This window comes from Carettochelys insculpta, chromosome 1, assembly GCF_033958435.1.
Source record: "Carettochelys insculpta isolate YL-2023 chromosome 1, ASM3395843v1, whole genome shotgun sequence".
NCBI lineage: Eukaryota > Metazoa > Chordata > Testudines > Carettochelyidae > Carettochelys > Carettochelys insculpta.
In genome coordinates, this window is record NC_134137.1 from 137,083,333 (window position 1) to 137,105,985 (window position 22,653).

At 46.9% G+C, this 22,653-nt stretch overlaps 1 protein-coding gene across 1 annotated transcript in view; it reads left to right on the forward strand.

The window, feature by feature from the left end:
* The window catches only part of LOC142012382 (CD99 antigen-like), a 47,038-nt gene extending 40,117 nt beyond the window's left edge, over positions 1-6,921 (forward strand). Inside the window, exons 6-9 of the mRNA XM_074992454.1 lie at positions 2,792-2,833; positions 3,335-3,445; positions 4,680-4,736; positions 6,807-6,921. Coding sequence (XP_074848555.1) covers positions 2,792-2,833; positions 3,335-3,445; positions 4,680-4,736; positions 6,807-6,832 — 236 coding nt within the window. The 3' untranslated portion in view covers positions 6,833-6,921. The remainder of the gene's footprint in view (positions 1-2,791; positions 2,834-3,334; positions 3,446-4,679; positions 4,737-6,806) is intronic.
* The last annotated feature ends 15,732 nt before the right edge of the window (positions 6,922-22,653 follow it).

Below are 22,653 nucleotides of genomic sequence, written 5' to 3' on the forward strand. Positions count from 1 at the left end.
AGGTTAGCGACTTCGACGTCTCGCCGCCTAACGTCGAAGTTAACTTCGAAGTAGCGTGCACGTGTAGACACAGCTAATGAGAGTTAGGCAACTAAGTGCCTAGTTCCTTCTGAAACTAAGGCTTGGGTGCTTTTGGAAAAAAAATCCTCCAGTCATTTTGGTGAAAGCTCTAGTACTTTGCTTTAGGCCAGAGACTCAAAATTTGACAAAGGAATAATCCTGATGCCGGGAATGTGCATCTTGCTGTTCCTATTTGAAGAAAATCTACTGGTGTTTGGCTAGTTGTAAGCCTTTGAAAAATCTGTTTACACATACTCAGTAGAGACGTCAGTTTGCAGTTAAATTTTCTTAAGAACCTGTCCACACAGCAAATTCTCCACTTTAGTAGGTGAGCAGGATTTTCCAGGTAATTAATGCTCCCAACTTCTGCATGCTCCTGTGGTGTCAGGTATCTGAACTTAGAACAGGTAAACTTTCCCTTATCCTTTCTGTGCAGATACTAGGCAGCAAGGATGAGGAAACCAACTGACTTGCATAGGTTGGAGGTTGTGAGGCAGAAGGGTCTATGCCCATGAGATCACTTACCAGTGTGCCCTGTAAGCTGAGCACTTGGGCAGCCTCTCAGGAGAGATTCAGGTATTACCCAGCTGATTAGTAGAGTGCCCACAATCACCCACCATGGGCAGCATGTGTTTCTTTTGATGGCGCACATTCACACATGCCTTGGTGCACATAAGAAAATTTATTCTGCCCATGGATGCAAAAAGTTAGAAGGAACACCGGCCCTGACCCCAGCACCTGAGATTCCTGAGTGACAGCAGCATTCCCTGCTGTCAGAAGATGTCTGTGAAACTCAGTGGCAAAGTGTCTCCATGCCACCTCGTGATTCATTTGTAGAGAAGATAGCTGACTACTGTAACCACTCACTCCGATAGCTCAAATGGCAAGAGGTCTGTGTGGCGCACTTAAAGTTTCCCGTCTCTCTTGTGTCACGTGATAGAACTCAGTTTCAGCTTGAGTTTCCGATGCCTAAGAAATTAAACACGATGATATTAAAAGAATATTGAGGATGTAGAGTCAACTATTCAGAAGTTAAGAAATACCAGAGCTCAAGTTGCTTATGCACCATAATCAACATCAGTTGCAGGGTCACATGGGTTTCCTACTTCGTTCCGTGCTTTAGAGGGGTGGTGCACTGAAAATGAATCAGAGTTCCTAATGAATAAGGCTGTTACTTCTAGCACCCTACCTCACTTGTTGCAGAACTGGAAAAGTCTCTACTGAACCAGGTAGGGGACTGCAGGAATTCAAAAGAAAGGGCCTCATGGTTAACCAGCGCCTGCAACCTGCAGCTCCAGAGCCGCATGCAGCTGATGCAATAATTGAGAAGTTTAAAAAAAAAAGCCCTCCTGATTATTTTTGATAGATGGTGAACATCTAAAAGCCCAACAATGAACAACTTGTATCTAAATAGCAAACGATATGTGATCTTGAAACATTGGATAAGTTACCCTTTAATGTGTGCGGTGCGTTGAGATATGACACTGCAGCTGTGTTTTGATCGTGTTGCTAATAAAGACTTGATGTTGATAAGGAAAATGCATTTTGCAGCATTCCTGCTGTGAGGGGCAACACGCATTTTAAGGAAGAAAACTGAAATTAAACGTGAAGTAAAATTGGTATAATTAAAATAGGTTCAGGAGTGAAAGTCAGCAGTAAACATTACAAATCATTTACAAATGTAAACGTTTACGAATCACTGTGTTTGCACTGTTTTTAAAATAGGGGTTACAAAAAGTACAGTTTGAGTTCATTTATTAAGGAGTGTCCCATATTCACGTGCATTGTGGCTCTTGAATTATTGATTTTTTTTTTAAGTGAATTGGGGGAAAAAAGGGGTGCTCCTGCTATTTTGGTTGCCAGCTCCTGGTTAAAGCAGTGGAATACTGCAAAGGAGAACTGGACTCTGTTGCTGCCTCTGCCGTAGGGCTAAGCTAAACTCTTCACAAGTGATCTCTAATTGTGTTAATTTTCTAGATTCCATGTTTGAGACACTGCAGCCTGATTTGCAGAGGTGCTGAGTTACTTACACCTGCAACTGGAAGCAGTGAAGCTTTGAGCACAAAAAGTGCTATCTAATGCTAAATATTCTGTCATTCAGAATTAGTAACCTTAATCTCTGAGCCTCAGTTTACCACTTGTCAAACGGAGATACTAATACTAGTTTACCACAGAGCGCTGTTGTGAAACTAATATTTGTGAAGCATTTGGATAATTTGGTGATGATCAACACACAAAACCCCATGATGATATATAATAATTTTGTATTCAAAACAAATTGATATACATTACATGAAGCCTGAGGTCCATACATCAAACCGTGGGGATAAGATAAAATTGGAATAGCTTCTCATTCTCTGGGAACCATGCATCATCTGCATTTGAGGCAGAGTCCTGTAGAAAAACAATCTAGTCTGTGATCAGGTAATTAAAGTGTCTCTCACAATAATACACCCAACGGAGATAAATTAAATTTGAACTGGCAACCGTAGGAAAATTTGTCTTTCTCTGCTTCTTGGTGCTTAACTTAGCAACCTTGACTAGTTTTTTAACATTTTGTGTAATTTTCTTATTTAGATTTAATGTCTGTTTTGAGTATATTGAGTTTGTTGATGTAACATCTGGAGATAGCTGGTCATTTTTCATGAATTAACATAGAATGCAGATTCTCATTGTGATACGTTTGTTCTCTTAAAAAGTCTTCTAGCAATGAAATTATTTCTTCTTACAGGAGAAGGTGACACAAAACCCAAGAGTGGAGGAGATGCAGAGGGTAAATGCATAGATTTTTGTATATCTATTGTGTCTGTTGTCATCTTGAACATCTTTTAAAAGTTATCTGATCTTTTTATTGCTGTCAGGGTTAGTTGTTTACAAAATTGAACATTTTTATTTGAAGACAGCTCTGTTCCTGCTACCTTTTTTAAATGTCACTACTGATCGATCAAGCCTTTAGATTCCTAGACAAGAAAATGCAGATAGCAAAGGTTTAGGTCCAGACTTCATAGTGCCCACTCATTTTTGCATGAATGTACTTCATACCATGCCAGTCATCATAATGGAATGCATTCATGCTGTTTAATAACATGTGCTACTGAAAAATTAACTAGTCAGTGTTTGACACTTCAAAATTCATGAAGAGAAGGCACAATCAATGTCTGTTTCAAATGGTAGTACTGTTTGCAATCATTCAACACTTGTATTATCTTTTGAGATAGAATTCAAGTCTTTCCTCTTTCATGTTTAGAAATAAAAATATGTCTTGTTTTTATAGCTTCTCAGGGAGTGGTACCTGGAATTGTAAGTGCTGTGGTTGTAGCAGTTGTTGGAGCAGTCTCCAGCTTTATTGCTTACCAAAAGAAGAAACTCTGTTTCAAAGCAAGCGGTAAGATTTAAACTATTTTTCCCCTTTGTGACCTGTTGTAACTCTAACTTAGTTATGACTGTATCAGCCAGTCTTGATACCCCAATGCACTAGCACTAATGAATGAATAATGTATTTTAAGTCAGGTTTACAACAAAAGTGTTTGAGAGATGCTTTGGCAAAATAAATACATAAAAATCGTCTTAAGGGCTGTTGGAGGGGAAAACTTTTTTCCCAATCTCATAGCTCAGAAAAGGTGGACTGATGATTCTCAGATATTTCCATAAATTCTCACTTGCCTAAGAGCAATGCAGAGAGAGCTTAAGCAACACTTTTTTGGGGGGGAAAATTTAAAAATAAAAATGGGAAGCAGGGAATGGAATGTTTTACAGTGGAAACAGCCTTGCTGTTTTAACAATCGAACCACTGACATGGCTCTGCATTGTCACTGGTGCGTTCAGACTAACCCCCATTTTGGGAAGTATGAAGACTAATCGCACAGCTGTCTTTCACATATTAAGCTTCTAGTGACGACACAGTAGTGTGTATTTCTCGTTTTTTAGGTGTTCATTTTTTCAGCATTATTTTCTGCCTCCCTGTCCTCCCCCATTGTCATCCTAAACCAAGAATATGAAGACCAGGACATGATGTGAAAAATCACATAGCACAAAACTTTCCTCTAAATAGCTTGCAAGGGCAGTAACACAGGTTCTGAGTACAACTGGATGCTTCATTTATTCTTGGCAGAACTCTTTCCCCCTCCCCCCCCAACCCCTTTTAGTTGTCTAGGCTATTGTCAGAGCTCTGAATTCTGCATCCTGAGCTTTCAGTGGCCACCTGCCAGGAAAGCCTGTCCAGAGTATGATCACTTTGCCACCTAATCAAAGTCAGGAAGCTATACCCTTCCAGCATTGGTTCTGCAGGCCTTACCCTTAGGCTGCTTTGCTGTGGAGCATCCTCTGGCTCTCTTATGTTTGCTCTTGTATCTGCCATTACTGGTCGCAGGGTAGGATTTCTCAAACCTCATTGCACCACAATCCCATTCTGACAACAAAAGCATACTACACAGCTCCAGAGGGGCCTAAAGCTAGAGTCAGCCTGAGCCCACCACCCTGGACAGTGAGGCCTAGGGCTTCAGCCCAAGAGGTTGCAGCCTACTTAGAGATCTCAGACTGCAGTTTGAAAACCACTGTCTTAGGGAAATATAAGTAATACCAAAGCCTAAGGTGTGACAGTGTTTCTGTTTGTGTCTCAGGAGATGAAGAGAATGTTAATATGGAAAATCAGCAAGGAGCACATGCAGAGCCAGCTGGTAAGAAAAAGATCTGGAAGGAAGAGCAGAATATTTGGCAGGATTCTTTGCAAGATTGCATCACAGAAATTCCATGTCCTGGAAAAGCTTATCAATTGCACTATACATTCTTGTAGCCAAGTGTTTATAGCTGCAAGAGAAACTAATTCTGAAATGAAACCATGTTTCAAATTGAGTTTTCATTTATATTAGATGGCAAAAATGTGGCACAAATACAAATTAATAACACTTTTGCATTTTTTGATCTATGGTTAAATGTTAAGGAGAAGCATAAAACAAACTTATTCATTTTTGTCTGACCATGACTGCTAGGAGGGTCTTTTCAATTAATTCCAACTCCATAGTGCAATTCAGACAGGGCTATTTGAAATGATCAGCTTAGGGAAATAGATGAAGTATTGCTGGAGTAGGAAACTTGGCTGCAGGAAGCCCTAGATAAATGTGGATGAAGGAGTTGTTGAAATGGTATAGGTGAGAGCCAAAAAACAAATGTTGGCCTCTGTTAGTTTCATCTGACAGGCTAATGAAAGGATTATTCAGCAATTTAAAGCTTAAGAGAGGATTTCACGTGCACTAACTACACATTTAAAAAAAATAAAGATGAGTCTTTTGCAAGAGTGTAGGTTGTGAGTAACTCTCTTACCCAGCTTTAAAAAGTAGAAGAGGCCTACTTCTGCTCTGATGATGGTTTTAAACTAAGCACACAGGGGAACATAAGTTACCTGTCATATAACTCCACTGCAGTTTGTCCTCACAGTGCTAGTTCAAGATCTCTTGCGTAAACTTTTCCACGATACATTATCATTTGTTTATATAAAATTATAAAGCAGGTGCCTTTCTCTACAACTGCCTCCTGAAGTATTATCCGAACAGTTTTGAATACCTACCTGCAACCTCACTTATTCAGACAAATAATTAAAATACTAACTCTAGTCCTTTTTAAAATTAAATCTGGTTATATTAACTCAAGAGTAGCAGATTTTAAATATCTTGATTGTTCATTAGAATTTAGTTTAACACTGTAACCTTTCTCTCAACCCAAGTCTTTGAAATCTAACCATTTTCCCCTAGATCGGGGATGGGCAACCAGAAATAGTGAGTAGACTGCATGAGAGGCCCTCTGTCACCTCACTGGGCCATAGCAGCCTGTAGCCCACAGCCCACTGGTGTTCCACCTCCAGTCCCATGGGCCCCTAATGTACCTCCCCTCCCCCATGTCTGTTGCATACTTGAGTTCCACACTTACGTGCTCCTCACCCTCCCCTCAGCACTTTTGGAGCATGCAAATTGCCTGATTTGCGCTCTGTCCCTGTTCCTCTCCTTCCATCTGGAATGCCACAAACAGCTGATTTGCGGTGTTGCAATGCTGGGAGGGAAGGTAAAGAGCAGGGACAGCATGTGAATCAGGCAGTTTGCGGCATTCCAAAAGTACTTGGGGGGTGGGGGGACGAGGAAGGAGGAAACTGTAGAAAATCTGGGGCTCCTGCGCCTTAGTGTGAGAGAGGCATATGGGGGAGAGGAGCATCCAGAGGTCAACAGGTCACAAGTGAGGCCCCAGTAGGCTGCACATGAACTGCAGGTTGCCCACCACTGCCCTAAATGCACAGGCAAGGATGTTCCAATCGGAGTTCATTATAACTGCATATTGCATATATAAGTCTAAACTTCCTATGACTCAACATCACTGTTCTAGACATAGTTTATAGCTACAAAAGTATCCCTGGTTTCTTTGTTTTTGTATCCACAGTGAATTTCAGGGGCAGTTCATAGAAGTCTGTATTTCTCAATACTTGACTGCAGGTATAAATCAAGTAGCCAAGTATGGCCTTAAGATTAGTCTTCAGGTTACTTTTGAGTGCAAAAGCATGAAGCTACCCATTTGCAAGCAAAATTCTGCTTACAAATTGGACCTCAGTCCACTCCATGTTCTCAAACGCCCCTTTATTTGTTGAGATTAGTGTGTTCGCCTTTTTAAAAGAATCTCTGTTCTATGTGTTGAATTCTCATATATTAACAGAGAATTTACTAAGCTTGATTTGATTATTTTTTGTGTGTGTGTATTTTTTCCAGTTCAGCGAACTCTTCTGCAGAAATAATCCTGTGAAACTCAAGACGAAGAAAAGATCAGCAAAATTGGATAGAAAACCTGAATATCTGCTTGAAAAAAACACAAAGACAATGTAAACAGCCAGGGCTTCCATTTCAAAATTGAATGGAAAAGTGTTGTCTTGTTGAAATAGCCAGGGAAAGAAGGGAGGGATATTTTCAAATACCTGAGCATTTTTCTTTGGATAGCCCTGAGAAGCACGGTGTTGCTCACTGACAATTAGCCTTATAATAGTGATGTTCAGATTGAAACAACTTGTGCCTTTTAATTCTCAACTCAGCTCTGGTGACCAGAGCCATAGCTGGCGTGTATCTGAACTATTCTGTCTAGCCTCTTTTCCCTTACTGCTTCCAAGAAAAAAAATCAGTAAATCTGCTAATATACCATTGCTTTGAAACAGCTCTAACATTGCAGCACCATCTTTGGTGTTGTATGAAAACATCTACACCACGCGCTTCAAGGACCTTCCACTCCTACCTTGGTTGACAGACTTGGGCTAGTGGGACTTATGCTAGTGCTCTTAAAAATAGTAGTTTAGCTGGTGCTTTAAAGTTGCAGCTCAGACTCGTGCTCTGGCTTGGAAGCCCAGAGAGGTGCACGGGCTCCAAAGCTGGAGTTGCTGCCCTAGCGTGATGTCTACACAGCAGTTTTTAGCGTGGTAGCACAAGCCCAAGGAGCCCAAAATCTGTTGTCCTGGGTTGGGAGAATCCCTGCTTGTGTGCTGTGGGATACATACCCTAAATTGGGTAATCGTATCAGTGAAGACATCCTTACAGTTCACTTGAAAGTGATGTTTTTAAAAAAAAGTCTACTAAATGCGACAATTTATGTGCACCTGAATGCAAAATGTTACATTGGTTTAAAAAAGTAGCCAAGTCGTCTAAGATATTTGACCAAATTAGTGTGTGTCTGTATTTGACAGTGGAGTTGTCTGTGTGGCTGCATAAGTCAGCTAGCCAGAAGGAGAAACTTAACATCCGTCATCTAAGGGAAAAAAGTGTTTCCTTTAGTTTTGTTTTTCTTTATGATGTCTGGTAGAAAACCAGAAAACCCCAGTATGCTTCAGTGTATTCCTAACTGCCCAAGTGTGTCAAAGTTGCTTTTCTTACTGCGTAACTCATCGAGATCTGATCAAGAAAGGAAAAGCCTGACTTATGAATCAGAACCATACATTGGCAGATTGTCATTTGACTAGGTCTGTCTTTCAGGTGTTCGTGAGTATTCAGGCACCTTCCATGAATTAATTTGTATGCAATTTGGGATTAATAGACATTCCCCTGATTACTCTCCTGAAAGCTTTAACTGAAGCTCTTTATTTATAGTGTCTGTTTTGAGAGGTTTGCCATCCAGTCAGAAATCAGGAACAATACAACTAAGTTACATGGTGACTGCAACATGGATCATCAAGAGCACATTAAACAGTTCCTAAAATTTACTCTCTGCGTGATTTGCCAAATGCTGGTGAATAACGAATACATTTGAGGGCCTCTGTTGGAGTCATGAAGGACTGGCAGCAGAAAAGAGGGCTCAAATAGCAAATAGAACACAGAGGCTGCTGCACTTCAATGGAGCCAGTAAAGTCAGTGATCCTCCGCAGAAGCACAGCAGTCTGTTTATATGCTGTCAATTGGAGGACTGAAGTTTAGTTTTGTAGCTAATACTGGTTGCAATGGTTAGTAACAGAGAGGGAGCCGTGCTAGTCTGTATACTATCAAAACAAAAAAGCAGTCTAGTATCACTTTAAAGACTAACACAGTAATTTATTAGGTGATGAGCATTCATGGGACAGACCCACTTCTTCAGACCATAGCCAGACCAGAACAGACTCAATATTTAAGGCACAGAGAACTACAAATAGGAATCAAGCTTGACATATCAGAAAAACAGAATGGTCGTTCCGTTAATGACTTAAGAATTTGTGTCATACTGAAGAAGAATTTTCACACTACTTTGGAAAGAGAGGCTGCTGAACTCTCTCTTATATTCAAATTTTACACATTAACATGTGGTTTGAACTGGGATGTGACTTTTCTGGGACATTATAGGGGTTCTTTTGCATACTTGGCTTAATCTAATTCTTGACTCCCCCCACACTGCCCTGCTACTCTCTGATTTGCTCACCTTGATCTTTTTTTTTCTGATTTGTCAACCTTGATTATTATTTTCGGTTCTCTATGCCTTTAAATATTGAGTCTGCTCTGGTATGGCTATGGTCTGAAGAAGTGGGTCTGCCCACGAAAGCTCACCTAATAAATTATTTTGTTAGTCTTTAAAGTGCTACTTTACTGCTTTTTTTGTTTTTGGTTGCAATGAATAGGTTGACCAGCTGTACCCAGGAGATTTTATATGTAAGTTCAGTTTTTGTGCAGTTATACAAAGCACTTTGTAACAGTTTTACTTTAAATGCATAGGTGAGAATCTGGAGAATTACAGTAATTCACACAATAAACAAATGAAACTTTCTACATAAGGATCTCATCTGGAGTAGCGGAATTTTTTTTCCAACCAAAATCTGCAAATCTCTATGCATGTGTATATTACTGCATCTAAGCACTCCTTTCAAAGCAAACTTGTACATGTTTATTTTAGGAAGTGGATGACAAAGCTTTAAACAGGTTTTAGTGTTGGGGTTTTTTTAATTATGAAAATCATTGATTAAACCATTCTTGTTCTGTTGTTTGATTTTTTTTTTTTTCCTGGACTAAAATGTTAACAAATGTGAAGTGTGTTACTGATGGAAAAGTTGTTATACTATGGGGAAGATTCTTCGAGTGTAAATCTTTAAAGAAATGCTTAGTTTACCATCACCAACAAATGTATTATATATGTCGCACTGTCAGGTGTCAAAGACACTAAAGGATGCCCATAGCTATTTTGGGGTTCTTTAAACAAGCTTTTAATTAATTACGATTGTGGGTCCTTTAGATTTCTTAAATCTCTTAATAATTAGCCATTAAAACCTCAGACTATTAACATTGTGCCATTTTTAATAAACATATTTAAAGTTACTTTTGCTGCGTATCTTAAAATAGACTCCTATTTATTTCCCTGCGTTGAAAAACAAGGTTAACTTTACTTCTGTGTTTGTATGGTCTCTTAAAAAAAAAAAAAGTTGGAGGCAAGGGGGAATGGTCTCCAAATTTGTTAGTTTACTTTTTGTCCTGCAGAGTTTTAGGTACTTTGGGGTGGGAGGGACAGATACTACACCGTTTTTGCTGTGTAGGGTGCAATAGATGTGAGCATTTATTAAATAAATAATCACCAGGCTATTGGAGTATGAAAAAGGAAAGCCCAGTTGGTTCATTTAGTCAAAGAAACATTTTAGTAGTTGTATCCTCTTCCACCCTTACATCTTGGAGCATAGGCCATTGACGACCATTCACCAGCATCCCCTGTCGTGGGCAATCCATTTCAAGTTACGGCCAGGTGTATCCCGTCTTTTTAGTGTCTGTTGTCAGGTCTCTATGCCAGGTGTTTCTTGGGCACCTTCTTTTCCTTTCCCTTGTGGGTTCCAACTTAAGGCTTGTCTTTGTGAAACTGGTGGTTGGTTTTCCGAGGGTATGTCCAGTCCATCGCCATCTTCTCTGCCTGATTTCCTCTTCAGCAGGAAGTTGGTGAGTCAGTTGCCACAGGTCTTGGTTGTTGATGGTGTAGGGCCAGTGGATCCGGAAGATTTTACAGAGGAAGTTATTGATAAACATTTGGATTTTTTTGACAGTCCTCTTTGTTCTCCACATTTCTGCTCCATACCGTACAACTGATTTGACATTGGAGTTGAATAACCTGAATTTAGTCTGTGTTCTGATCTGCTTAGAATTCCAGATGTTTTCCATGAGGAAGAAAGCTGTTCTTGCTTTTCCAGTCGTAATTCTCACGTCAGCATCAGTGCCCGTCTCTTTGTCGATGATGCTACCCAGGTATGGCGAAGACCTCAACTTCTTTCAGCACTGTGCTGCCAAACATAACTGGCTCTATGCTGCCGGTGTTGATTTTCAAAGTCTTAATTTTTTTCCTTGTGGATGTTCAAGCCAACTGTAGATGAGATATCAACTCTTCTCTTGCATCTGTCCATGGCTGTGGGACAGAAGTGCCAGGTCATCGGCAAAGTGCAGGTCATCCAGCTTGGGTCCACAGTGTCCACTGGATCCCATTTCTTTTCCCTGCTGTTGTCATCTTCATGAGCCAGTCCTATCATCAGGAGAAAGAGGAATGGTGGCAACAAGGAGCCTTGCTGGACTCCAGTCTTAACTTTGAAGCTCCTTGTGAACTGTGCCCCAAGATAAACTTTGCAGGTCATTCCTTCATAGAAGTTCTTAATGAGGCTGACTAACTTGGCTGCTATGCCGTAATGCCAGTGCAGCTGCTAGAGGGTTTCCCTGTGTATGCTGTTGAAGGCTTTCACGTAGTTGATGTAAAGTGGTGAATTGAATTCTACAGATTACTAATCATATTGGAGCAATGTTGCGATCTGGTCAATGCATGACCTATTCTGTCGAAAGTCAGCTTGCTGGTCTCTCAGCTCTGCATCCACTGTGTTTTTCATTCTTTCCAAGATGATTCTGTTGAAGATCTTTCCTGACACTGATAGAAGTGTGATTCCTGTATAGTTTTCGCATCTGCATAAGCTATCCTTCTTTGGGATCTTGATGAGGTAGCCTTTCTTCCAGTCTGCTGGTACATCCTCTTTTTTTCCCCCAGATCTTCTCAAACAGTGGAAACAGCATCTCTACTGTGGTATCGATGTCTGCTGTGAGTACTTCTACAGGAATATCATCTGGGCCTGCAGGTTTACATTTTTTGCTTTCAAGATGGCCTTCCTGATCTCCTCCTAGTCAGTTTGCCACAGTCTATGGGAAGATCGGTTACTACTGCTTTGACGTCTGGTGGATTTTCTGGGGCTGGTCTTTTGAGGAGCTGTTTGACATGTTCTGCTCATCAGTTCAGTTACTGCTCTGTCCCTATTGTCACCTGTTCTTCCTTGTCTTGTCATTAAAGTCTGCTGCATGTTCCGGAATGCCTCTTTGTAGTGTTGTGTAACAGTTTCATGTTTCCATTTGCCACTACAGCTTTTGCTTCTGCTGCCAGATTTTCTATGAAATTATGCTTGTCCTTCTTCACACACTACTTCACTTCCCTGTTGATTTTTTTTTTTTTTTTTGTGTTCTTGCTGCACTGCTGCCTTTGCTGCTCTGGTGCAGCTGTGGTTTACTACTACTTTCTTATACTTCATTTCTTGTATCTTACACATTGTTTCTGCTGAGATCCTTTTGTTGGGGTTTTTGTGGTCCAACTACATCTTGGCAGGTGGTTATTGTTTCTTTCACTTGTTGCCACCAGTTGTGTAGATCTGTATCTTCATTGTACAGATCTTGTAGAACCTGGAACTTGTTGGTCAATTTAAGTCAATAATGTTCCAGCACCTTTGTGTCTTTCAAGAGGGTGCTGTTGTATCTTTGTCTTCTGGTTGCTGTTTCTGGCATGTTTTACTGCAGTTTCAGTTTGGAAACGAATAGACAGTGATCTGATGCTACATCGACTCCTCTCTTCACTCGTACATCATGCAGTGATCTTCTGAAAAAAAAATATATTTTTTTTTTTTTGATATAGAAAGGTAGCCAATCTGGTTCTCTGTAAAATGATGTGGAGAGACCCATGTTGCTTTGTGAATTCTTTTGTGAGGGAACACGCTGCCTCCACTGGCAAGGTTGTTTAAGGGCACAGATGTCTGCAAACCTTTACTCCATTTTTGTTCATCTCTCCCAGTCCATGAGGGCCCATCACCTCTTCATAGCTGGTGTTATCCTCTCCAATTTTGGCATTGAAGTCTCCCTTCAAAATATTCACTTTTCCATCACGTAGTTTGTCAAATACATCTTGCAGTCTATTGTAGAAGTCGTCTTTTGCTTTTTCACTGTGATAATTTGGTGGTGCATAGCACTGGATGATGTTCATCTTAATCATCTTTTTAGTTCTGAATGAGGCTCTTGTTCTTCTTGGTCCATGGACTTCCCATCCAATCAATGTCTTCTGTGCTTCTTTTGATAACATAAGTGCCGCGCTTTCTGTGTGTGAAGCATTGTAATCTTCATGCCCTGAGTACTCTCCTGTTGGCAGTCTTCCTGACTGTAGCCATCTGGTCTCCTGAGCCCAAGCTTTGCAAGCTTATAGCATCGCATTTCTGCAGCCGCTTGCACTGTCTTTCCTGTTGTTCTGATGATCACGGTTTTCCTGGTTGATAAAAGGGCAGGCAGCATTGTAGCTTTCTTCCAGCTTTCATTACAGCACACCATATTCCCGCAAAATGAGGCCCCTTTTTCTCCCAGGAGTGCAATCTGTTAACTGTCATCAATGTTTCTGCAGCTGGGATTGTTTTACAAGGGTGGAAGTGTTAGGCCTATGCACAACCCTCTCCCTTTCTCGTCCTGGCTTGGGACCAGCCATGGTGGTCATTTTAGAATAATAATTTAAATTGTGTGACCAGGCAACTAAATGGTAGACAAAATTCATTGTTGGTAAATGCAAAATAATGCACATCAGAAAATAGAATACACAACTGTACATAGAAAATGATGTCTAAATTAACTGTTAACACTCAAGAAAAAGATCTTGGAGTCGTGCGTAATTCTCTGCAACCATCCACTCAATATGCAGCAGCAGTCAAATAGTGAACAGATGGTTGGGAATCATTAAGAAAGGGCTAAGTGGAAAATATATTGCCTCTTATGTAAATCCCTGGTAGGCCTACATCTTGAATACTGCATCCAGATGTACCACCTAATCTCAAAAAAGGTCAACTGAAGTGGGAAAAGGTTCAGAGGAGGAGAACAAAAAAAATTAAGCATTTGAAACATTCAAAATGAGTGGAGGTTAACGAACAAGGCACTTTTCAGTTTGCAAAAGAGAGGATTACAGGTTAAACCTCTCTGGTCTGGTACACACAGGCCCTAACCAACGCTGAACAAGAAAAGTTGCTCGACCATGGAAGGCCAATATTGATTAGCAATATTACCAGCACTTAGGCTGATTTCTGAGCTCTTAGAAGACATTTAGGGGTAAATTACAGCTAAATAACAGCACAGAACACTGAGAGCCAGGACTGGTGGCAGTAACCAAACTTTATGGGACTACAGGAAACTTGGCCACACCCATGATAAGCAGTTGTCTAACTAAAATAATGCCCAATTATGGATGTTGCTGGATGAGTTCCAGACTAGAAAGGGTCAACCAATAAGTTATATGATTGAGGTCTGTAAAATCATTTCTGCATTACAGAAAACGGAGGAGGAGGAAAAACAAAAAACTTCTGGGAGATTTTGGTTTGTGAGACATGCTAGAGCTCTCATGTAGCCAGTAGTAAAATATCATGAATCTCTTTGTTGTTTAATTTGCTTCTTTAAAATATCGATTGCCTAACACAAGTATTTCGCCCGGGATGATGCACCTCTGTTGCAACTCTTTGGCTACGTCTACACGTGAAGCATACATCGAAATGGCAACATCGAAATAGGCTATTTCGATGAATAACGTCTACACGTCCTCCAGGGCTGGCAACATCGATGTTCAACTTCGACGTTGCGCAGCACCACATCGAAATAGGCGCTGCGAGGGAACGTCTACACGCCAAAGTAGCACACATCGAAATAAGGATGCCAGGCACAGCTGCAGACGGGGTCACAGGGCGGACTAGCGCTTCCGGGGCAACAGCTAGCCGCTCCCTTAAAGGGCCCCTCCCAGACACACTCAGCCTGCACAGCACGCGGTCTGAGGAGCCATAGGCACACAGACCCCGGGCAACGCAGGCATGGACCCCCAGCAGCAGCAGCAGCCAGAGGTCCACCCAGCCCTACCGGCAGGAGCAGGGCTCACCCTGATCCATGCCATGCGGGAGGCAGCTGAGCACCTCCTTGCTACACCGGAGGAGGAGCTGCCCCCAGGGCAGCAGGGCTTAACCCCCAACCCTGCAGCACCCCGCCCCCCCGCCTCACATGCTGGTGGCTGTGGAGCTACCCCACCAGCACCAACTGGTGGGAGCGGCTGGTGCTTGAGGAGTGGGACAACGACCGCTGGCTCAGGAACTTCAGGATGAGCCAGCAGACATTTATGGAGCTGTGCCAGTGGCTCACCCCCGCACTCAGGCACCAGGACACTTACATGCGGCGTGCCCTCCCCGTGGAGAAATGGGTCGGCATCGCTGTCTGGAAGCTGGCCACTCCAGACAGCTACCGATCCGTGGGACAGCAGTTTGGTGTCGGCAAGGCCACTGTCGGGGCTGTCCTCATGGAGGTAAGAGGACCCATGAGGGGAGGGCAGGGCAGGGGAGGGGGGCCTGGGCAGAGGAGGGCAGGGCAGGGCAGGGCCACGCACACCCTGCTCACCCCTCATTGGTGCTCTCCCATGTGCTTTCCCTGCAGGTTGTGCGTGCCATCAATGCCATGCTCCTGCACAGGCTCGTGAGGCTGGGGGACCCAGATGCCACCATCGCGGGCTTTGCCACCCTGGGCTTCCCCAATTGCTTCGGGGCTCTGGATGGGACTCACATCCCCATCCGCGCCCCGCATCACAGTGGAGGACGCTACATCAGTCGCAAGGGCTACCATTCTGTGGTCCTCCAGGCCTTGGTGGACAGCCGGGGCCGTTTCCAGGACATTTATGTGGGCTGGCCTGGCAGCACCCACGATGCCCGGGTTTTCCGGAACTCGGGCCTATGCCGCCGGCGTGAGGCGGGGACCTACATCCCCCAGGGGGAGATCCCTGTGGGGGACACCACCATGCCCCTCTGCGTCATCGCAGATGCGGCCTACCCCCTCCGGCCGTGGCTCATGCACCCGTACATGGGCCATCTCTCCGCTAGCCAGGAGCGCTTCAACCAGCGCCTGAACCACGCACGCCAGGTGGTGGAGCGCTCATTGGCCGCCTGAAAGGACGCTGGAGATGTCTCCTGACCCGCCTGGATGCGGGTCCCAACAACATCCCCCTGATTGTGGGTGCCTGCTGTGCCCTGCACAATTTGGTGGAGAGCAAGGGGGAGGCCTTTTTCCAGGGCTGGGCTGTGGAGGCCAGCAGGGCCGACGTGCAGCCACCCGCTGCCCCCAGTTGGCAGGTGGACCCCGAGGGGACCCGGGTCCGGGAGGCCCTGCGGGCCCACTTCGATGATGAGGCCACGGGGTGAACTCTGCCAGGCCCCCCACTGCGCACCCCTTCCTCCACAACACTCCCTTCCCCAACGCCCACACCATGGAGCACCCAACTGCACCCCCCTGCACTTTTCCTGGACAAATGACAGCACGCAATTGTGGCTGAATTTAAACTGCTTTTTCTTTTAGAACTTTTTTTTTTGACTGTAAATAAAACAAGAACAAACTATATACAAGATGTGTGTAACAAAAGTAATGTGTACAAATAAAACAATAGTAATAAAAAAGTGTGTTCACTAATAAAAAGAAACCAGGGATGATAAAGGGGAGAACTATTTACATGGAGGAGATGGGGCAAACGGGGGGCACAAATTAATAAGTCACAACTATATACAAGGGGGGGGCCACGTCCTGGGCCCCTCTCCCCTAAAGTCCGGCACTGGGCGTGGGCGGCCGGGAGCCCCGCCGCAGCCGCAGCCCTGTCCGGGGCTGGCTGGGGGCGGGGCGGACCAGAAGATATGCCCGGCGAGTCTCAGCTGGCTCCAGGGGTCCCTCGGCGCTCCGGCCCTCGGTGGTGGGTGGCGGGGTGACGGCAGACAGGACGGCGACGTGCGGAGCAGCTGGTGGTGCGGCGGGTGGAGCAGGCAGGCCGCTGTGGCGGCCGGCGCGGCATGGGGGGCCAGGTAGTCCACCAGGCAGTTGAAAGTGTCCATGTAGGCCCCCCATGCCTCTTGGCGCCAGGCCAGCACCTGCTCCTGCAGTTCGAGATGGCGTTGCTCCACCCACAGGCGCTGCTCCGCCACCTCCAGCTGCCGATGGTGGATGGCCAGCAGCTGGGGGTCCGTCGCCGTCGGCTGGTGGTGGCGCGGGGTCCACCGTCTAGCCCGCCGTGGGGCCGGTCGGTCCTCGGCCGAGGGGCTTGCCTGGAGCGATGGCCCCGGAGGGGTCTCTGGGACCACTGATGCCTCGCCGGCGCTCTCTTCCGGCCCTTCCGATGGTGCAGCTGCGGGACACAGGAGAGGAGAGGGAGAAGAAGAATGGAGACAGGCGTTAGTGTGGGCCCCGAGCCGTGGCCTTTGTCCCCCCAACCCTGTGCTGCAGGTTCCCCATCCCCATCCCCGGGAGATGCTGCTGTGATGGATGGGGTTCAGGGGTCCCCCTGCACTGCACCCCGTCCCCTGGTGGGAGCGACTCTCACTTCACTCCGCAGGGTCTGACAGGAAAGGTTTCTTAGGCCACAGATGCCCAGTTTCTCCCAGGAGTGACAGCACCCGCTGTCGGAAGAGACAGTCCTTCCAACCCGCCTGCGGAGAAGACCCCAAGGGGGGCCCCTCTGGGATGCAGCTTTCCCACTCCTCAGGCTGGCTGCCTTCCAGCTCTCCCTTCCCCTAGTCTCTACCTGCGGCCCCCGCCCCCCCACCCACGATTCAAAGCCAGGTCGACTCCTCCCTCCTCTTTGTTAAGGGCAGAGGTGTCACCTGCCAGCTGTAGCCCCACGATCATCCTTTGCCCCTGGGAGCTATTCGGCTCTTGTTGCTCATATCTAGCCTGAGTCTCCCTTTTGCACTCCCCCCACTCCATCAGATGCTGCTGCTGCTGCTGCTGCTGCTGTTGCTGCTGCTGCTGCTGCTGCAGGGTGTCCCACCCCCTCCTCCCAGGGGCCCCTCAAGGTTCTGCTCCCCCCTGCCCTGGGGATGGGGCATAGCACTGTCGTGCAGGGTGTGGGGGGGCAGGGGCTGATGCACTGCTGTGAGGGACATGGCCCTGCTGTCTTTGGGGCCATGGCCATGTGAGCATGTGGGGGGCCCTGGACACGTATCTATTACCCCCCGCCCCTCAAGCCCAGGGGTGTACACCAGAGGGGGGTACATACCTGTCGGTCCACTCCCACGGTCCGGAGATCCCCGGGGGGCGGAGGCCCAGCTGCTGCTCCGGGATGGCAGGAGGAGGATCTGCAGCCCGGATTCTGTGGAGGAGGAGCCCCCCTCCTCCTCCTCCTCCTGCCACGATGGCCTGGGGGTGGGCTCCGGGGGGGGGGCCCCCGGGGTACGGGGCTTACCTCCGGGGCAGACTCCGGCTGAAGGGCCTGCTGGGGCTCGTCGGCCGAAGTATCAAGGGTGGCCAGAGGGGAGGAGGTGTGCCGGGGGCCCAGGATGTCCCTGAGCTCCCTGTAAAAGGGGCAAGTGACGGGGGCGGCCCCAGATCGGCCGGCCGCATCCCGGGCCTGGGCATAACCCTGCCGCAGCTCCTTCACCTTACTCCTGACATGATCAGGAGTGCGGGCAGGGTGACCCCGGGCAGCCAGGCCGTCGGCCAGCTGAGCGAACGCATCCGGGTTCCACCTCTTGCTCCCCATTACCTGGAGCACCTCCTCCTCGCTCCAGAGCCCCAGCAGGTCCCGCAGCTCGGTCTCCATCCAGGAGGGGCCCTGCTGCTGCTTGCCAGCCTGGGTGCCCGCCTGGCTGGGCTGGCTGCCCTGGCTCCCCTTGGGGGGGGTCCCCTGGGGGGGCTGCCGGGTGGCCATTGAGGGTCCTGTGGCTGCTGAGGGACGTGCAGGCTGGCCGGGTGTCTGAGCTGCTGCCTGCACGTTCCCTCAGCTTCCTGCACAGGAAAGGAGGGGGAGGGGGAGGAGACCTTTAAGGGGCCGCTCCACGCGGCCACCATTGAGCTGAGGGGCTGGAGAGAGCGTCTCTCAACCCCTCAGCTGATGGCTGCCATGGAGGACCCTGCAATTTCGACGTTGCGGGACGCACAACTACTACACGGTCCCTACTTCTATGTTGAACGTCGAAGTAGGGCGCTATTCCTATCTCCTGATGAGGATAGCGGCTTCGACGTCTCGCCGCCTAACGTCGATGTTAACATCGAAATAGCGCCCAACATGTGTAGCCGTGACGGGCGCTATTTCGAAGTTAGTGCTGCTACTTCGAAGTAGCCTGCACGTGTAGACACGGCTTTTATGATGGATAAAGCTTAATGACTGAAATGGAAATTTGTAAATTTCTTTGGTACCAATTATCATGATCTGATTCAATTCAATATGGGCAAATAGACCACAATGCAACCAGTAATGTACATACTTAGTGCCTGACAATGCCTCACTTCCCAAAACTGAGGGATTCCATTCCTAAAGAATAGGAACATAATTAATGGTAGTCCACATGGTTTTATGAAAAATAGCTCTTATTGGCTACGTCTACACGTGAAGCCTACATCGAAGTAGCCTGTTTCGATGTGGCGACATCGAAATAGGCTATTTCGATGAATAACGTCTACACGTCCTCCAGGGCTGGCAACGTCGATGTTCAACATCGACGTTGCGCAGCACCACATCGAAATAGGCGCAGCGAGGGAACGTCTACACGCCACAGTAGCACACATCGAAATAAGGGTGCCAGGCACAGCTGCAGACAGGGTCACAGGGCGGACTCAACAGCCAGCCGCTCCCTTAAAGGGCCCCTCCCAGACACACTTGCACTAAACAGCACAAGATGCACAGAGCCAACAACTGGTTGCAGACCCTGTGCCTGCAGCATGGATCCCCAGCTGCCGCAGCAGCAGCCAGAAGCCCTGGGCTAAGGGCTGCTGCACACGGTGACCATAGAGCCCCGCAGGGGCTGGAGAGAGAGCGTCTCTCAACCCCCCAGCTGATGGCTGCCATGGAGGACCCGGCAATTTCGACGTTGCGGGACGCGGATCGTCTACACTGTCCCTACTTTGACGTTGAACGTCGAAGTAGGGTGCTATTCCTATCTCCTCATGAGGTTAGCGACTTCGACGTCTCGCCGCCTAACATCGAAGTTAACTTCGAAATAGCGCCCGACGCGTGTAGACGTGACGGGCGCTATTTCGAAGTTGGTGCTGCTACTTCGAAGTAGCGTGCACGTGTAGACGCAGCTATTGTGTGAAGCTGACTTCCAATCTTAATAGTGTTAGAGTGCTAATAAATGTATTTATGTAGATTAATACAGTTAAAGCTTTGTAAGGTATTTGACTCAATACTAAATGCCATTTTAAATTATTAAATGACATAAATTATTAGGGCTGTAGTGGGATTAAAAAAAACCTAATCACAGGATTTAAAAACACCAATTGTGCTGTTAGCCAAAATAATTGGTATTCTGTTATTCTATATTTTCAAACGTTTATTTCAGTTTTAATATAGAATATGAAGTGATTAGTTATAACTTTATATTTGGCAAATTTTACCACTGTAAAAAAACAGAACAAAATAAATACTATTATATTCCCCCACTCAATTATGTTTAGCGCGATCTTTTTACCATGAAAGTTGAACTTACAAATTTAAATTATGTACAAATATCTACATTCAAAAACACTGTAAAATTTTAAAGCCTACAAATGTATTCAGTCCTACTTCTCGTACACTCAGACAAGTTTGTTTACACTTGCAAGAAATAAAGCTGCCCGTGTCTTGTTTTCAGTACTATCTGAAAGTGAAAACAGATGTTTGCATGGCACTGTTGTAGTCAGCATCACAAAATATTTAAGTGCTGGTTGTGCTAAAGATCTGTATGTCCCTTCACTCTTCAGTCACTGTAACAGACAACATGTCTGTACAGCTAATGAGTTCTGCTCAATAACAATCCAAAGCAGTGCAGACCAATGCATGTTCATTTTCATCATCTGAGTCAGATGACACCAGCAGAAGGTTGATTCTTCTACGAGTGTCCCCGTGGGTGCTCCACAATAGGTGTGGGGCTCGCCCGGCGCCGCAGATCGGAAACTTTCCAGCAGTTTCTCCTGGATCACGCATGCGCCGGCACGTGCCGCTCCCTTGCGCGTCCCTGGCCACGTGCACGATCCGGTCCCCGCCAGTTCCTTCTCAACCGCCATCAGCTGCAGACGGAATCTGCTCAGGCTATGGCCAGAGTCAGATTAGCTAGAGTTTTTTTCATGTACATTGTTGTTTTTTCTTTTCAAAAAAAAAAAAAAAAAAGGACGAGAGAAAGCAAGAGGGTAAAAAAAAAAAATAATAATAATAATAAAAGGAGAGAGAGGAGCGGAGAAGAAGCGTGGACGTGAAGGCCAGTAGGCCTCCCACCGCTGCAGGCTGGTGTCCGCGAAGGGTAAACAGGCACGAATTCAGTGCTAAGTGCCCTATTAACAGCATAAAGACTCACCGCGATGTCCTCTTCAGGCTTTAAAAAGTGTGAGTCCTGCCGCGAAGCTATGCCAGCCTCCGATGGGCATAGTGAATGCATTTGGTGCCTGGGGGAATCACACATTACCCAGAAGTGTTCCCATTGTGCTAAGCTCACAGCCAGGGCCAGGAAAGACAGAGAAATGCGGCTGAAAATGCTCCTGTTTGATAAGGCTCTCCAGCCTGACGTGCTGGAGAGGCCTCAACCAGAGGGACCCCCTGGGCTCCATAAAAGGAAGGCGGCTTCCCTCACCCCATCGGTGCAGAAACGGAGGAAGCTCTCTCCAGCCTGATCCCTGCCGGCGGTCTCAGTGAGCGGGACGGGTGCACCACACAGCCCCCAGCCGCGTACCCAAACAAGCAGCAGCACAGCAGCGCACGTGGCAGAGGCTGAGCCTCCGATTACCAAACAGCCGGCACGCGCAGCACTCAGAGTGGCGGCCAGGCAAGCGCCAGAACCGGCGGCGCTGCCACAGGCGGCACTGACCCCTGCGGCACCAGCGGTGCAGGGCCAACAGGCACGGAGCCTGCAGGCACCGGAGGACGTTATCCGCACGGCACCGCAGCTGAGCGGGCCGAGCGCGGCGCCGACAGCAGGGCTGAGATCCCCGGCACGGGAGGGGGCGGTGCCAGCCCCGCAGGGGAGGGGAAAGGTGAGAGCAAAAACCCGGCACCGCAGCCCTTCTCCGGACAGGGCTGCGATGCTCCTATCAACAAACCCTCCCCTTATGCTGCACACACCACCCAGAAGATCTGGGTCTCTACCAGCCTATCCAGAGCCTCCTTCTCTGTTCCTCCAACCAGCGTCACCATGGCTTGGGCCACCTTCGCCCTTTCTGGGATTGGATCCCTTGGAGTACTATCACAAACCAGTTTCACCATTGTCTGAATCGTCACGGAGATCTCGCTCTCCCAGACATCGGGGGTACGCACCCCAAGAGTGGTCCAGGTCTCCATCCCCAGACCCGTGCCCGTGCTGCCATGGTCGTTCTTACCATGCTGGACACAGACACCCCAGGCCTACACCTAGGGACAGGTCCCCCCCGGCCATCCAATACCCCTGCGGACCCTCCCGGCCGGGGATGGAAACACAGCTGTCTCAAGGGGAGTTAATTTTAGAACCCCGAGACTTTCCTTCGCAAGCCCCCAGCGAGCGGGTGTACCATCGGCTGCAAGAACCTGAGAGCTCGAGGGAGGTTTACCCTAGTGGTTCCTCCTTGTCCTCCCCTGACGAGGCCACGGCCCCCGGGGACGTTGCTCCCCCAGATGACCTCAAACAGTTTCAGGAGCTGTTTAAAAGGGTGGCTGTCATGCAAGGCATCCAAACGGCAGAGGTGCAGGGGAAACATCACAAACTCCTGAAAAATTTGAGACCCCCGGCTTCATCCAAAATCGCTATCCCGCTCGACGAAGCCATTATGGAGTCAGCCACTACCATATGGCAGACCTCGGCCTCCGCTCCACCTATAAACAAGAGAGCGGATAAGAAATACTTCGTCGAAGGGCATGGAG